Source organism: Bos javanicus, chromosome 1 (genome assembly GCF_032452875.1).
Source record: "Bos javanicus breed banteng chromosome 1, ARS-OSU_banteng_1.0, whole genome shotgun sequence".
NCBI lineage: Eukaryota > Metazoa > Chordata > Mammalia > Artiodactyla > Bovidae > Bos > Bos javanicus.
In genome coordinates, this window is record NC_083868.1 from 143,522,320 (window position 1) to 143,539,366 (window position 17,047).

The 17,047-nt window shown below is 44.7% G+C and overlaps 1 protein-coding gene across 5 annotated transcripts in view; it reads right to left on the reverse strand.

The window, feature by feature from the left end:
- HSF2BP (heat shock transcription factor 2 binding protein) overlaps positions 1–17,047 on the reverse strand; it is an 87,426-nt gene that overhangs the window by 54,628 nt on the left and 15,751 nt on the right. For 4 of the 5 annotated variants that reach the window (XR_009737459.1, XM_061422835.1, XM_061422815.1 and 1 more), the window contains 3 exons: positions 13,905–14,008; positions 7,403–7,552; positions 4,988–5,120 (listed from right to left, as the gene is read on the reverse strand). Coding sequence is in view for 4 of the 5 variants with exons in the window: in XM_061422835.1 (XP_061278819.1) it covers positions 4,988–5,120; positions 7,403–7,552; positions 13,905–14,008 (387 nt within the window). In the remaining variant the exon portion in view is untranslated. Of the gene's footprint in view, positions 1–4,987; positions 5,121–7,402; positions 7,553–13,904; positions 14,009–14,119; positions 14,265–17,047 lie in introns of those variants that run through there. The other variant, XM_061422842.1, reaches the window with a different exon arrangement.

Here is a 17,047-nt window from a genome sequence, read left to right on the forward strand (position 1 = left end):
TAACTATAATCCCAGAGCCCCTATCAGTGAAAGGTTCTATTGTTGTGTCCAACTCTTTGCAGCATACTAGGCGCTTCCCTGTCCTTTACCATCTCCCGGGTTTGCTCAAACTCATGTCCATTGAGTTGATGCTGCCATCCAACCATCTCATCCTCTGTTGTCTCCTTTTCCTCCCGTCCTCAATCTCACAGTCCTCCTCTTACATTCCATCAATCTGGAAAACTCTAAGACTGACTGTGCTTAAGTGAAAGAGGACAGTGAAAAAGCTGGCTTAAAGCTCAACATTCAGAAAATGAAGATCATGGCATCTGGTCCCATCAAATCATGGCAAATAGATGGGGAAACAGTGGAAAGAGTGGCTGATTTTATTTTTTTGGACTCCAAAATCAATGCAGACGGTGACTGCAGCCATGAAATTAAAAGATGCTTACTCCTTGGAAGGACAGTTATGACCAACCTAGATAGCATATTAAAAAGCAAAGACGTTACTTTGTCAACAAAGGTCTGTCTAGTCAAGGCTATAAGTAGTCATGTATGGATGTGAGACTTGGACTGTAAAGAAAGCTGAGCATCGAAGAATTGATGCTTTGAACTGCAGTGTTGAAGACTCTTGAGAGTCCCCTGGACTGCAAGGAGATACAACCAGTCCACCCTAAAGGAGATCAGTCCTGGGTGTTCATTGGAAGGACTGATGTTGAAGCTGAAACTACAATCCTTTGGCCACCTGATGCAAAGAGCTGACTCATTTGAAAAGACACTGATGCTGGGAAAGATTGAGGGCAGGAGGAAAAGAGGACAACAGAGGATGAGATGGTTGGATGGTGTCACTGATTCAATGGACATGAGTTTGGGTCAACTCCGGGAGTTGGTGATGGATAGGGAAGCCTGGTGTGCTGTGGTTCATGGGGTCCCAAAAGAGTCAGACATGACTGAGCAACTGAACTGAACTGTCTGTGCTTATCTTTTAACTGAGCCAGCTACAAAAGGGACATGAGTTTCAAGGAAACACTCCAATTCCACAAAACAACAGCTCCTTATCTTGGTCACACTCTGTCAACTGAAGGAAGGGCATTATCTAAGGAGAGATTACAAAGTATCCCCAATTATCCAAGACAAACCACTGAAAGACGACTAAGACAATGTCTGTGATTAACTGGATATTGTAGATAACAGGTATCAAATTCTCCTGAATTAGCAAGACCTCTATATAGATAGATGACATCAAACATGTCAGATTCACGCCCAGGGGACACAGAAACCAAAACAGTTTTCAGCATGTCAAAACAGCTCTCTGCATTTACCTCTAACATCCCAGATTATCATAAACTTTCTGTGTATAAGACAGGTTAAGGCCATGATACAGGGCAGTGGTTCTCCAAGTGGCAAGGGAGCACAATTTTGCCACCAAGAGACACCTGGCAACCACTGGAGACACTCTTGGCTGTCACCCCAGGGGCTGCTCCTGGACTCTCAGGGCAGAGTGCAGGGATGTTCCTAAACCCCACAATGCAAAGAACACCCCCAAACAGAGAATTTCCTGCTGAGGCTGAGAAACATGCTCTAGGGACAGTTACTCAAGGACATGGCACACAGCAAAGGCTAACTGGCCTCAGAGGCCACCACCTGATCCCAGAGGCAAGGCCCACAGCCTCCTTTCTCAGAGCACCCGCAGTCCAGGGCTGGGGCAGACCTTCATCCTCATCTGGGGGCCTAAGCCTCTCTTTTCAGAAGACGAAGCTGGGGGTCACAGTGTAAAGAGCACAGGGCTGGTCAGCGGTGGAAGAGGAACTGGACTCTGCTCCCCTGTGTCAGTGCAAGCGCGTGAGGGCGGGAATCAGGAGGCAGAAGCACAGAGGGGCCTGGAGCAGCGCTGGTCACTGACACAAGGGCGCGCTGCTATAAGCTCTGTGCAACTATTACGTCCATGACAGATGAGCTGGATCCAGTCCTGCCACAAATTATCAACAACCAAAAAAGTAACTTGGGGGAGTTCTCTGACAGTCTAATAGTTAGGATTCGGCACTCTCACTGCTGGGCCCGGGTCCTCCCTGGTTGGGGAACTAAGATGCCACAAGCTATGAGGCATGGCAAAAAAAAGAAATTTTGATTCGTTAATCATTACCTAAGGGCTTCCCTGGTGGCTCAGTGGTAAAGAATCCACCTGCCAGTGCAGAAGACATGATTTCGATCCCTGGGTCAGGAAGATCCCCTGGAGAAGAAACTGGCAACCCACTCCAATATTCTTGCCTGGGAAACCCCATGGACAGAGGAGCCTGGTGGGCTACAGTCTATAGGGTCACAAAAGAGTTGGACACGACTTTGAGACTAAACAACAATCATTACCTAACACTGTTTGAATGAATAAACCCAGAATTTAGAGACAAGGAGTGCAATTATAACTTCCAAATAGTCAAAAAGTAGAAAAGGTAGTCAGAAAAATAAGTTTTCCATTTGTAAGCTAAGCAAGTTAACCTTCACAGGGTTACGATAACAATTTGCCATCTCCTTTTAAGTTCTATATGTGTCCACTTATAAAATTGTAGAAAACCACCACACACCCTTTGTTAAACAAGACCTTGGGTTACAATATGTTGCCACTTACCCAAAGCTCAGTAACATGCACAACACTGTGTGAGGTACTGAGCAGGCATTATAAAAATAAAGAGGAAATAAAGTCCAGAGAACTGACATCCCAGGAAGTGGACTAGCTGGGCCTAAAAATCCATACTTTGTGTTACTATTAACCTATTATGAACAACAGTGACTATGGATAAGAAAAATTCACTAATTTCACAGTTTAAACCAATCTCTGACAGCCAGCTTTTGCTTAGGACACAGTAAACTGAAAAGAGCGACACCTCCATTCTTTAAAAAGAGGCAGGTAGATAATTGAAAAATCACAACTTATCCTGAACACATCAGAGTTGAGGTTGCAGAATCAACCGACTGACAGGAAAAAATAGGAAAAGGCAGGCGCTGCAAGGAGAAACGGGAGGCCAGCACCTGCTCCCCTAGGGTGGACACTGGACACCAGACAGGCCAGCCAGGAAAATTCAGCTAAAAGGTGCAGCAAACTGCCAGACGAGCAGCTGCGTGGTGCTGATGGTGGGCGGAGGGGTGGGCTGCAAAAGGAACGGGGAGGAAGCGGGGGGACAAGAGGGAGGAAATGGAACCTTTCCATGTCTTCACTGTGGTGGTAACGTGACTGCATGCATTTGTCAAAACTTGCAGGACTGCAACAAGGTGAAAAAAAAAGCTGTAATGGGAGCGTTTCCCACAGGTAAGTTTAAAAGACAGAGGATCTATCTGACAGCTAACCAAGGCATCTGCTGTCCTGCCTACTCCCCGTGGAACAGTCTTGGGATCTGAGACACGGAAGGCCCTGAGGCCTCAGGAGAGCAGCAGTAAACACCAACACAAGCGCGTAAGCAGTGCATCACGGTCATCAGCCTGTAAGTGGAACGCAATGCAGACACGCCCACTTCTGACTCTTCATGAGGGCTCCTAAGTGAGCCACTCCAGGCAGGGAAAAACAAAGCCAAGTTGAGCCTGGCTGCTGAGCAACAGGCTGGCCTTGCCCACTGGCCCACGACCTCACCACTGCACACCAGCTGGCAATTGAAGCAATTCAAAATCACAATTCAGCAGAATGGAAAGTCACATACATCACAGACTTTTGGAGTCACTTGCACACAGCAGAAAATCTAATCATCAAATTTGCAAGTATTAAACATTCTGCTAAAAAAGAGACCCCAGGGATCCCTGGTGGTCCAGTGGCTAAGACTCCACACTCCCAATGCGGATGATCTAAGTTCCACCCATGATCAGGGAACTAAATCCCGCACACGGCAACTAAAGATCCCACGTGCCACCAAATAACTAAACTAAGACCTCGGGCAGCCAAATACCTAAGTATTTATTTAAAAAAGAAAAGAAGAAAAGATATCTTACAGCAATTTTAGAAGGTGGAGCAGTGCAAGCCTCAACCAGTTGAAGAGGCTATGATGAAAGTGCATGAGGCAGTCCTCCAGCAGACAAAGGCCAAATCAGGACTGGACAACACCCGGGTCTCAACATCTGCCCGTGAAGAATATCACCGGCTCTTAAGGGCTTATGAAGAAATTGTCTACATGAGATCCACTGCATTAGGATTTCAGTAGATGAGGAAAATTAACATTTCCCCTCTATTTAAGAGCAGAGAATCACCCTAAGAGGAGCATAGCATACAGCAGATGAAAGAACAATGTAAAAAAGTAAGTCATAGCACTATAACTATTTCACTGACTTCAGAACAAAGAGCCTTAATACTCACTAGTATATACCATGTTCTACTATATTAGCATTAATTATTTAGTCATTTGGCTTTATCCTTTGCAGCAGTTTTGCCATTAGAATTCTATCTAATCGTAACTATAATCTTTGGGGAAAACTCACTAAAGAGACAATTTAGATTTTTTGGAATTCTTTAATTACAATAGCACATTGATGGATGTGAGTCTGAGTGAACTCTGGGAGTTGGTGATGGACAGGGAGGCCTGGCATGCTGCAATTCATGGGGTCGCAAAGAGTCGGACACGACTGAGCGACTGAACTGAACTGAATTACAACAGCAAAACAAGAGCAAGAGCCTACCTGAAGCTCTGCTTAAGGCTTTTACTTTAGGTAGATATAAGTAAATGATGATGACGCCAAACAACAAGTAGCTAAACATACAGTTTTGACTTCTGTCAACGGACAGAACTGAGCAGAACATGCAGCGCCGTCCTGTTTCCTAAGGTGAGCTGCTCATACTCACTGATGCTTACTTATCAGAATCACTGGGTGATGCTCCACAACACACACCCAGTCCCTACCCCGTCCACTGAGTCAGCGCCTCCAGGGCAGGAGCCTATCTGAACCAGAGGTATTCATGCGCACACACCCTAACTGTGATCACTGCTCTGGAATATATCCCGGAAAGTCACTACATTCACAGGGAATTACTCACTTGTTACGATTCCGGCCAAAGCAAAAACAAATTGATTTTCATCAGAATCCAGCTCCTTAACATCCCCATCCAGCGACTTCACAAAACTCTCCATTGTTTGACCAGTGATGTTGAAAAACTTCAAAGCTTTATCCTGAAAGTTCAGAAATGAGAATGTCACAACCTTTCAGGGCTACCAGCAGTAAAACACTTTCAAAGTGAAGGACACAGAAGACTCCAGTTTTAATTACAGAAGCAGTATTTTAAAATCTGTTCCCTCGTTAAAACTTCCTGTTGAAAAGATCAAGAAAAAAAGAGGTTTGGGGCATGTAGAAAAATTACCTTGAAGACTGATATAGTAGTAGTAGTAGTTAAGTCGCTAAGTTGTATCCAACTCTTGCGACCCCATGGACTGCAGCCTGCCAGGCTCCTCTGTCCATGGGATTCTCCAAGCAAGAATACTGGAGCGGGTTGCTATTTCCTTCTCCAGGGGATCTTCCCGACCCAGGAATCAAAACCGGGTCTCCTGTATTGCAGGCCGGTTTTTTACCGACTGAGCTATAAGGGAAGCCCATACATATGGGAAACAGTTCAAATTTATACAGTGACAGAAGTACTTGGACAATTCACCCAAAAATATACTAGAAATAAACCAGAAAAATAGGTTATCTATTCTAGGCATGAAACCAGAGGTTTTCAAACCTTTGGCAGAAATTATTTTTCAAATAAAATCTTAAATGAAACCTCAACACATAAAAGACAGCAAACAGGCTCATCTGGCATTTAAGACTCTTTGTGACCCCATGGACTGTAGCCCACCAGGCTCTTCTGTCCATGGGATTTCCCAGGTCAGAAGACTGGAATGGGTTGCCATTTCCCTTCCAGGGGATCTTCCTGACCCAGCAATCAAATGAGGATCTCGTGCATGGAAGCCCATTTACGTCTCCATTCCTCAGCAAAAAGAGTTTCCAAGTTCACAGAGCCTTGAAAGCAGTTCCTTGGGGGAAGGAGGAAGAGGAGGCAGGGTTCTAAGAAACAGTCTGAAAACCAGAGCCTGTACAATGGCACAAGAGAACTACATGAGGTGATATAAATATCCTTACTAGATTGTGGAGATATTACACACCTCCAAAAATTAGCTGAAGAACACTAAGTTGTACACCTACAATAAATGAATTTTATGATACATAAGTTATACCTTAAGAAAGCTCAATAAACTTTAAAATACACTTAGTCCCTCCACCATTTCTATCTCTACAACTGACGAGTAAGTACTACATTGGCCCTCCCACCAACCATGCACCCTGGGTGTTTATTTCCATTCAGGAGCACACGATCCCCCAGAGTCAGAGCACAGTCTTCCTAGGCCGTCATCCTCTCGGCTGGGGAGGCCATCCTGTCACCAGTCACGCTTAGACCACACAGCTCCCCCACTTCCCATCCCCCTATTCTATCACTTGGGGGGACGGGGAAGGGGCGGCTCCGATGTCTTCCTGGCCAGTCTCCACATCCACAGCCTCACCCCCCTCCATCCTCATTCACTGTCAGGTTGAGCTGCCCAAATTCTCTTGTCACTTTTTCATTCAAACAGCCTTAAGCAATCTTGTCCCAGAGGCCTTAAGGAATCTGTCCTGGACTGCTCCATCAACACACTAACCCCTACCCTGTGTCAGGAGACTCACACACCCTCCCTGCATTTCACTCCAGGCCTGAGTACCCTTCCGTCCTCCTGAGCCACCCTCCTCACTTCCTGTTACTGCTGCTGTGCCAGTGAATCAAGGTTCATTTCAAATCTCTCTTCCTCTGTGAAGTTCCTTGACTTGTGTATGCACATGCTATTAACATCTATTTTATATATACATATATGATAAATAACACAAGGGCTTCCCTGGTGGTGCAATGGTAAAGCATCCGCCTGCCAATGCAAGAGACGCGGGTTCGATCCCTGGGTCAGGAAGATCCCCTGGAGAAGGAAATGACAACCCACGCCAGTATTCTTGCCTGGGAAATCCCATGGGCAGGGGAGCCTGGTGGGCTACAGTTCATGGGATTGCAAAAGAGTTGGACTCGACTCAGCACCTAAACAACAACAAAATAATATATAACATTCAGGCAATGAAATATTGTATTACCCCTGGAAATAAGGTATGTAAAAGCACTTAAAAGTCTGTTATACGTTCACAGATGTCAAGTAACGATCCTGACGTAGAGCTACCTCCACAACACCATACCAACTCTGGGACAGAAGGGAGCTCACTCCCTTCATCTGACACACCCCTGGATCCAGGTTACCTCAGGCTCTACACAGCTGGGATTCCAAAAGTACCTGACGAGCAAAGCAAAAGGGTCTAGTCTGGAGGCGCCCAAACAGAGGCGCTGTGCCTTCACGTTACACAAGCACGAGTCAAGCGTCCAGCCAGCCCGTGGCGTGCTCACCCCGCCCAGGATGGCCTTGACCACCTCCTCGCTGCTGGAGACACCCCACAGGATGGTGCAGGCCGCGGCGCCCAGCTCCGTGCAGTACTCGGCCTGCTGCAGCAGCTGCTGCTTCGCCTCGTTCAGCTGCTGGCGGAGAGCCAGTTTCTCCTGAAACCAAAACAGGATAAAATCAGAGAAATGGACAGCATTCAGCCTCAAAGCACCTGTACTGTGTTCCCCCTTTTGAAGACACTCTTAAAGAAATGAACACAGGATATAATAAACAGCAAGCGAATGAAAACTAGCCCAGGGTGAGGCACAACTCATATTTTTTTAAAATTGCAGGGGCAAAAAGAACACTCAAAAAACATGCCACTGCACTGGAGTTTATAAATACTGCCAAAGACATGAATTCAACTTCTAAGTCAGATGGGAAACGCAGCATCTCAGGTCCCAGGGGCTATACCCAGGACAGCACTGCCTAGCGCACTGCTTGTTGAGAGTAGCAAGCCAACACAGCAGTTCTCTCATAGAGAAGTGTTTCTATACTTCTGTATAGAAGTATTCTATACTTCTAAATTTCTATAAAAATGCCAGGTGACACAGTCAAGACCAGGCAGGAAAGATGGGAGCAGAAGGAGGAGAGGAGAGAGGAGGAAGGGCCTCCTGGGCATGCTCTGACCCAGCAAGCCAAGCCCAGAGTCACAGGAAGATGGAGTCCAGCTTTCTCAATCTCCCACAGCCCCTGAAGGAACAGCTGACGAGTCAGCCAGGGTTCTTACCAAGGCAGCCGTCCCCCTGACGTCGCCTCTGTCCACACAGGCATTCCTAAAGGTTCACCTTCGGGTGAATCTTGGCTGCTGTGGGCCTTCCCGCCACCCCCACCCCCCCCAACCATTAATGCCAGAGTCACTCTTCCATGTTTCCTGAGGTTTCCTGACTTAATAAGTGTTAGTCACTCAGTTGTGTCCAACTCTTTGAGACCCCATGGACTGTAGCCCACACCAGGCTCCTCTGTCCTAGGATTCTCCAGGCAAGAATGCTGGAGTGGGTTGCCAGGCCCTCTTCCAGGGGGTCTTCCCAACCCAGGGATGGAATCCAGGTCTCCCACACTGCAGGTGGATTCTTTACCAGCTGAGCCACCACACAGTCATATTTACATGAGAAAAATGGTCCCTGAGCCTAGGACACTTGCTAAAACTGCTTTATGTGATTTATTAACTCTGGGTCTTTAATATCTGCCTTCATCAGGACAGAAGCCTGGTTCCTAAATGTGCACTTCAGCCACTCAAGCTGTGGTGACATATGCAAACACTGATTCACAGCCTTTCCTTCAGAATTCCAGATTTTCTCACAACTGAAGCAGGATGCACTGTGATTAGTCTGGTTATCTTGGCTCTTCTGTAAGATCAACAAGAACTGTTGGGAATGACCATCAGAACTGTCTTCTGTGGTCACATCTGGCGGTTGCAGGCAGATATGCCCTGACACAGGGCTGTACAAGCTGTACAATGATATCAAGGACTCAAAGAAAATAATTCCATTCACAGTAACACTCTCCTTTCATCTAGAATATATCGAGAGCACTTTATCTTTTAATTAATCTATTTTTAATCAGAGGATAACGGCTTTACAACATTGTGTTGGTTTCTGCCAGACATCACCATGAATCAGCCGTAGGCACACGTGTGCCCTTCCTCCTGAGCCTCCTTCCCACCTCCCACTCTACCCCATCCCTCTAGGTTGTCACAGCACCGGGCTGAGCTCCCTGAGTTACACAGCACATTCCCACTGGCTGTCCATTCTACATGTAGCGATGTATATGTGTCCACACTGCTCTCTCCATTTGTCCCACCCTCTCCTTCCCCAACTGTGTCCAAAAGTCTGTTCTCTATGCCTGGCTCTCCACTGCTGCCCTGAAAACAGGCTCATCAGTATCATCTTTCTAGATTCCACATATATGTGTTAATATACAATATTTGTATTGTATACAATACTTTCTCTTCTCTGTATACAATACTTCTCTCTGTATAACAGGCTCTACGTTCCTCCACCTCTTTAGGACTGACTCAAATGTGTTCTTTTTTATAGCTGAGTAATATTCCACTGTATATATGTACCATAATCTCCGTATCCATTCATCTTGATGGGCATCTGGATCACTCCATGTCCTAACTACTGTAAGTAGTGCTGCAATGAACACTGGGGTACGTGTGCTTTTTTCAATCATGGTTTCTTCAGGGTATATGCCCAGTAGTGGAATTGTTGGCTCATATGGTAGTTTTATTCCTATTTTTTAAGGCATCTCCATACTGCTCTCCATAATGGCTGTATCAGTTTACGTTCCCACCAACAATGCAAGAGGGTTCCCTTTTCTCCATACCCTCTCTCCAGCATTCATTGTTTGTAGATTTTTTTGGTGATGGCCATCCTGAGGTGACATCTCATTGTAGTTTCGGTTTGCATTTCTCTAATAATGGACAATGTTGAGATGAAAACACATCTTTTCATGTGCTTATTAGCCATCTAGATATCTTCTTTGGATAAGTCTTTTTAGGTCTTCTGCCCAATTTTTGATTGGGTTGTTTGTTTTTCTAGTATTGAGCTCCATGAGCTGCTTATATATTTTGGAGATTAATCTTGTCAGTTGTTTCACTTGCTATTATTTTCTTCCATTCTGAGGGTTGTCTTTTCATCTTGTTTATAGTTTCCTTTGCCATGCAAAAGCTTTAAGTTTAATTAGGTCCCCTTTGTTTATTTCTGTTCTTATTTCCACTATTCTAGGAGGTGGGTCATAGAGAATATTAGTATATATCAAGAACGCATCAAATTTAACAGTTAAAAAAAAATCCAACTAGAAAATGGGCAAAAGACACAAACAGATATTGTATGGGAAAGAATATATAGACAACAAATAAGCACATGAAGATGTTCAGCATTATTAGCCAACAGGGAAATGCAAATTAAAACTACAACACATCTATCAGAACAGCTAGAATAAAAAACAGTGAGAACACCAAATGCTAATTAGGATGTGGAGGAAGTGAATCACTCAGCACTGCTGGTGATGAAACGGTATGACCACTCTGAAAAACAGCTGGGTAATTTCTTACAAAATTGAACATGTACCTACCACGCAGCCCAGTAATTGCACTCTTGGGCATTTAGCCCAGAGAAATGGAGACATACATTCACACGAAAACCTACATACAGATGTTCATAATACCTTTATTCATAATACCCCCCAAAAATAGAAATAACCCAAATGTCCTTAAATGGGAGAATATTTAAACTGTGATATTTGTGAGGTTCATTTCTGATTGTAACTGAACTATATTATCAGTTAATTTTTGTTTAAAAATTTTCCTGAAATAATATACAATGTTTGCAACAACTTCCCGTTTATTATCGGAAAAGTAGTTACTCTTTCCTAACAGGTTAAAAACTAAATATAGATAACCAAAACTATATTTCATGACTGCAGCCATGAAAGACACTTGCTCGTTAGAAGAAAAGCTATGACAAGCCTAGACAGCATATTACAAAGCAGAGATATTACTTTGCCTACAAAGATCCATATAGTCAAAGCTATGGTTTTTCCAGCAGTCATGTACGGGTATGAGAGTTGGACAATAAAAAAAGGCTGAGCATCGAAGAATTGATGCCTTCAAACTGTGGTGTTAGAGAAGACCCGAGAGTCCCTTGGACTGCAAGGAGATCTAACCAGTCAATCCTAAAGGAAGTCAGGCCTGAATATTCATTGGAAGGACCAATGCTGAGGCTGAAACTCTAATACTTTAGCCACCTGATGCAAAAAAACTGACTCACTGGAAAAGACTCTGGTGCTGGGGAAGATTGAAGGAAGGAGAAGAAGAGGACAACAGAGGATGGGATGGTTGGATGGCATCACCAACTCGATGCCCATGAGTTTGAGCAAGCTCCGGGAGTTGGTGACGGGCAGGGAAGCCTAGCGTGCTGCAGTCCACGGGGTCACAAAGAGTTGGACACAACTGAGCTACTGAACAACAAACCAAAACTAGCAGTCTGAATTTAAGTTAATTTAGTATGAAAAGATGCCAGCCTAAGAAAACACACCGAGAATGAAGCCATAAGTAAGCCACAAACACGCAGCTCCTTGGTGGGAACACGGGGACTCCGCCCATTGTCTGTGCCAGTCCACACACACGGGGAAGCAGGGTCAGGCACTAAAATCTCAGCCAGCAGAGACATGGCGGGAAGTCACAGCTGGCTTTATAACAACAGCACAAGCCTTCCAAAGTCATTCAGAGAGATATCCCCCAACAATTCACTGGCTCTTTCTTCTTTCAAGTTCAAAGGCTGCCACTGCCAGAACTCTCCCAGCCCGCCTCCTAGATCACATCAAGACCCATCGAGGCTCCTCCATTGACTCCACTGAGGAAACACCTCAACGCGGGGCAGGAGCCAACCTGTGCTGGTCCCTGGGACTGAGTTCTGGGGGTCAGCGCACGTCTTTAGAATTCTGAGTCCACACTCTGACTTCTGGTCTTTCCTTACATGCTGGTTTGAGTGCCATCTGCATTCTCCCCATGACTTTTCCCCAGACTGAAGTCTTACTAGCAACGCTCTAATTCAGGATCCAGTCCTGCATTCTTTCCTGGTTCCTCAACTCTAAAATAAGCCTGCAGAGTCTAGCCACACGATCTGTTCAGCCCTGGGCAGAAAAGGCAGCGGCCAGCTCCCTACAGCAGGAAGAGACAAGCCCTGTCACAGAACACTCGCAGGGCCTCCCACCCATGTTAAACAGGAGGGACTATTAAACAGGAAACTTAACTGGAAATAGTTTAACCTAAAATATGCCCACATTTTAACTAAGGTCAAAGTGTCTGGGCAGAACCATGCTGTGACCTGACACTACTTCACTGCAGCCATTTGTCCTTTATTCTGGCACTTTCCCAGGGTGGCTTATTTTTAGCGTAACATCTAAAATGCCAGCAAAACATGAATTTTTTCCTATGCTTATTAATTTAAGAAACAAGAAATCTAAGATTCTGCCCAATTTAAGCTTCAGCCTTAGCAAAGATGTCCCGGCATTTCAAGGAGTACTGAATCAGTGGATTGCATTGTTCACATTTATCCAATTCCTTCTTGCCTGCAGGTCAACTTCTTTTAGACAATGAAACTTTTAGGTCCAGACAAATTAATCATGTACCCATCTTAGTCTATCATGATCTAAACCGAGTATGACTGAGCCAAAATGTCAGCTTTCGCTAAGTGACACACGACCTAACAGTTCTGAGACTGAAACTCTTTCCCTGGTCCTCCCTACTTGCTTGATATTAAACTCTATCAGTCTGGAAGGATGTCATCATTGAGCAATCAAGGAGAAAAGCTACCAGGGCTCCCAGTTCTTTGACGAAAACTTCAGATGCATGGTCCTCTGGCCAAGCATCTTCGATCTCACATTGCTGGAGCACTCACTGTATCCCTGGGAGTTGCAGCTTTCTGTAAGCTTGCTTAGGCTGAATCACAAAAGAAGGCACATGCAGAAATTTCTACAGACAATCCATAAAAGAGTTTGCAGCAACGAGGAAGGCTGCAATCTTTCAAAGTGCAATGTGATTCTGGAATGTAAGCAATGTCGCCGGGTTGAGTTCCACGCAAGTTTGTCACTTACCTGTATTCCTTAACTATGAAATCATGAATATCTGGGCTAAGGAACAGTTATTCTTGATAAATAAGCAATTAAACGCTGTGGGGAAAAAATGAAGTCTATACAAAATCCACCAGTTTGGGGAACCCTCCACTTTGGCCACAAACACTCAGAACTCGTCCACACAAGGAGGAGGTGTGAAACAGAGCTGAGCACACGGGCGGTGGGATCTAGCCAGGCTCCAAGCATCTCTCCAGGTTCACAGCACTTGCTGACCCAGCTGTGCTGCAGAAACCAGTGAGCGGCGCGGCAGTCACAACACCTCCCAGCACACAGGTAACACGGGCAGCAGCACGCCCTGGACACTGCCACGAGTTTCTACCGTGCTGTCCAAAAATAAAAACACAATCAAGCCCCAAATTTCAGCAGAAGTGCCCAACAGCTCTAGCTTTATAGAAGAGGAAATAACTTATTCCATGAAAAGAATATGCATAGCTTTTAAGAAATATTATGTCTCCCCAAATATTAAAATGAAATGCAATTGGTTATTTCCAAAATATCAGAAGTGACCTCCTAATTACAGATGTTTATATTTATAAATCTAACTCTAATTACAAATCATTACCTCATGATTTTTTCAGGATTATTATATTATGAATTTTAATGACATGCATTGGTCTTTTAACACAGAAATTAACAGTAATTGACTATCAAAAGGCACCAAGTAAACAGCCTCCATGTTAAATCATTGTCAAATCCAAATGATCAACTGTTTTCCAAACCATTCAGAATAAATACATTTAAAAATACAGTGTCTTGAGGCATAAGGGCTAGACTGCGGCCACAAGCATGGCGTGGGCACTTCCCGTGGCCTGGTGAGCATTGTACCTTCTTCTCCCTCACGCTGTCCGCTTGCACGGACTCCAGGCGGGCTCTGAAGTGCTCACAGTCCATCCTCAGTTGCTCTAACTCCTGCTCCTTCCTCTCCAGATCTACAAGAGACACAAGAATACTCAATATTTCAAGTCACTGATCTCTCCTGACCATGCATTTTGCTTAATTTTCTCTTAGGAAAGCCTGATTTCTTAGGTAGGATTACTCACATAACCAGTGCTGGGATAACCAACATTCTAACGTCCGGCTTTTTGAGTTTTTGTCACCTTTTTGCCCATAGCAGAAAGCACCTTTGTTTTCTGCTTTTTTTAAAGACTTCGTTTCACCGCCAGACTTGCACTCAAGGTTCTAGGAAAGTGTGTTGTTTAAAGGAGTGCAGGCAGGGCTGGGCAGCCCGACTGTCTCGTGGCACACACTCCTATGTGCTCCATAAAAAGCAGAAGGCGGTTCAGCAAGGAGATGGTGCCAGCCGGGCTGATTCACACGCTCGTCTCACCCGCTGGCAGACTGGCTCCCCGACAACAGCTGCCGCCGTTGTCAATGGAGCAGTGAGGCAACAGCCACAGAGACAGAAGAGAAAAGGCCACAGTAAGAGGCGAGGAGGAGGGCACGCTTCCTCGCCACCACACTCGCCCAGACAATGAGTCACATGGCCAACAAAATTCCCAAAAGACGTCCATGTTCATGAATCTGAATTCATGAATTCATGAATTATCAACCAGATAATCACGTTTAAATAAAAAATAGTATGCTACAGAAACACTGACATTCTGAAAGCCAAGAAAAAAGGTAACTCCAAGTTTTAAGTGCCTCCGGTGAACAATCACTGATCTCTGTTTGCCAGGGCCCAGAGCTCAGGGTGGAGGGTCTCGCCTCACTGGCACACAGCAGAGTGCTCATGGCATGCTCACTGACATCTGTGCATAGCCGCGGTCGTCAGTACGAGGCTGCATTTGGGGTTCACCTTTCTTGAATACTGGTTTTAAGTACAGAAATTTAAATGGCTCATTAGTCTGCTAATTGGTTGCCTATGAAAACAGTCTATTATTAAAGCGTTTACCATTTAAAAAACAAAAAAAGCTTTAAGTGCCTTGATCCCAAAGACTAAGATATCACGTTTCAAAGCTAACATATACCAAGACCTGAGTGGACGTGTGCTCAGAGCTACTGGTGTTAACTCACTGAAGTAGGAACACTTCGGGACATTGATTCTCAGACTTTACAGCACATCAGAATTCCCTGGGAGTGGAAATTGCTCAGTTCTGTCTGACTCTTTGCGACCCCATGGACTGCAGCCCACCAGGCTCCTCTGTCCATGGAATTTTCCAAGTAAGAATACTGGAGTAGGTTGCCATTTCCAGTCACAGAGTCATGGGGTCACAGAGTCAGACACGACTGAGCAACTGACACTTTCATTACGTTTTACAGAGATCCTTTGCCAGAGCAGGAGATTGAAACCTAAAGCTAGATATTCAGTTAATGATTGTGAAGCCACTGGCAAAGCTTCTCTTAAAATGAGTTTCTTAGAAACGGGTGAAGCAGCGTGGGACCCCTTCTTCTCCTTCACATCAGGTCTCTCTTCTGCCGTTTCAGGATGTACCACGCGCAATATGACTTGCACTGGAAATCTTTATTTTGTCCCACTAGTCCCGGCCACCCAAGAAACCAACTATACTGAACAAGCGCTATGTTTTGAAAACTACATATCTGCGTTCTGTAACGATGTTAAACGAAAACATAAATAATTATGAATGAAATGTGAACTGCAAATGGTCGCAGACAAAAAAAAATTTTTTTTAAACTGAGACAAAATTATTAATAGCATAAAACTTTTTCTTTGCAGTTAACTTTTAATGTTTCCTTCTATTACTTAACTGTATATTTTTCAAACACTGTAAAGAAAATAGGAAATCACACTCCTACAAGTCTTACATGTAAAACTATGGAGGAATTAAGACCACCCAGAAGACTCTTTAAAATAACGTCATAATCTCTCACTCCACATAACTGCTAATGACCTTACTGTAGGTTAACACAACAAAAGGATGAGGTTAAACCGTCCCATTCCACCCCACAGTATTCAAAGGCTGTGTCAGGGCTGCCACCCACTCCCAGCTCTCAGGAGGAGGCTGCCACCTGGTGGCCAGACTGGAGCACTGCCGCCACCTCCTGACAAAACTCGCTTGTTCAGTTTGGCCCCTAAAGCAGGTGGGCATGCATCCTCCTGTGTGCTGATAATCCCACATACTTAGAACATGTGCGACATGCCTAGGACATGGCACCTAGTGGCACTTTATAAATATTTGTCACGTAAACGAACTTTACTTCTTTACATGAAAGTGAAGTCACTCAGTCATGCCCGACTCTGCGACCCAATGGGTAGTAGCCTGCACCAAGCTCCTCTGTCCATGGGATTTTTCAAGGCAAGAGTACTGGGGTGGGTTGCCATTTCCTTCCCCAGGGAATCTTCCCAACCCAGGGATCAAAACCAGGTCTCTGACATTGTAGACAGACACTTTACCGTCTAAGCCACCAGAGTCTTCTGCTAATCCTTGAATAGAGAAAAAGCTTGGCTATTTTATGTCTCATTCTCCTACAGTTTTTTTTTTTTTTTAAATCAAAGACAGAAATAATACACTAATACATACAGTGCATTATATGGTCTTCCCTGGTGGCTCAGTGGTTAAGAATTTGCCTGCCAATGCAGGAGACGAGGGTTCAAACCCTTGTTTGAACCAATATTCTTGCCTGGGAAACCCCATGGACAGAGGAGCCTGGCAGGCTACAGTCCATGGGGTTGCAAAGAGTTGGACATGACTTAGAGACTAAACAACAGTACGTTATGGTCAAGACATTACCTTACCCAGTCTCAGTATTAGAACACGAAAGAGGCTGCCACCCAGCTTAGATTGGATTTCAACTGCTAAGCTTTAGCATGCAAAATGAAGGAATAAAAACCTGCTAACCCTTAACTGAGTAAAAGGATGGCCAAGACAACTGACACAGAAACAACCTAACTCACGGGCCAGTTCAACATCTATTTATCTTCAGAAACTCAGAATTCTTCTTTGATAGCTTTAATAACATGAGAATGACTATCAACTTATCCACAGGAAAGATACAAACAGGCTACAGTC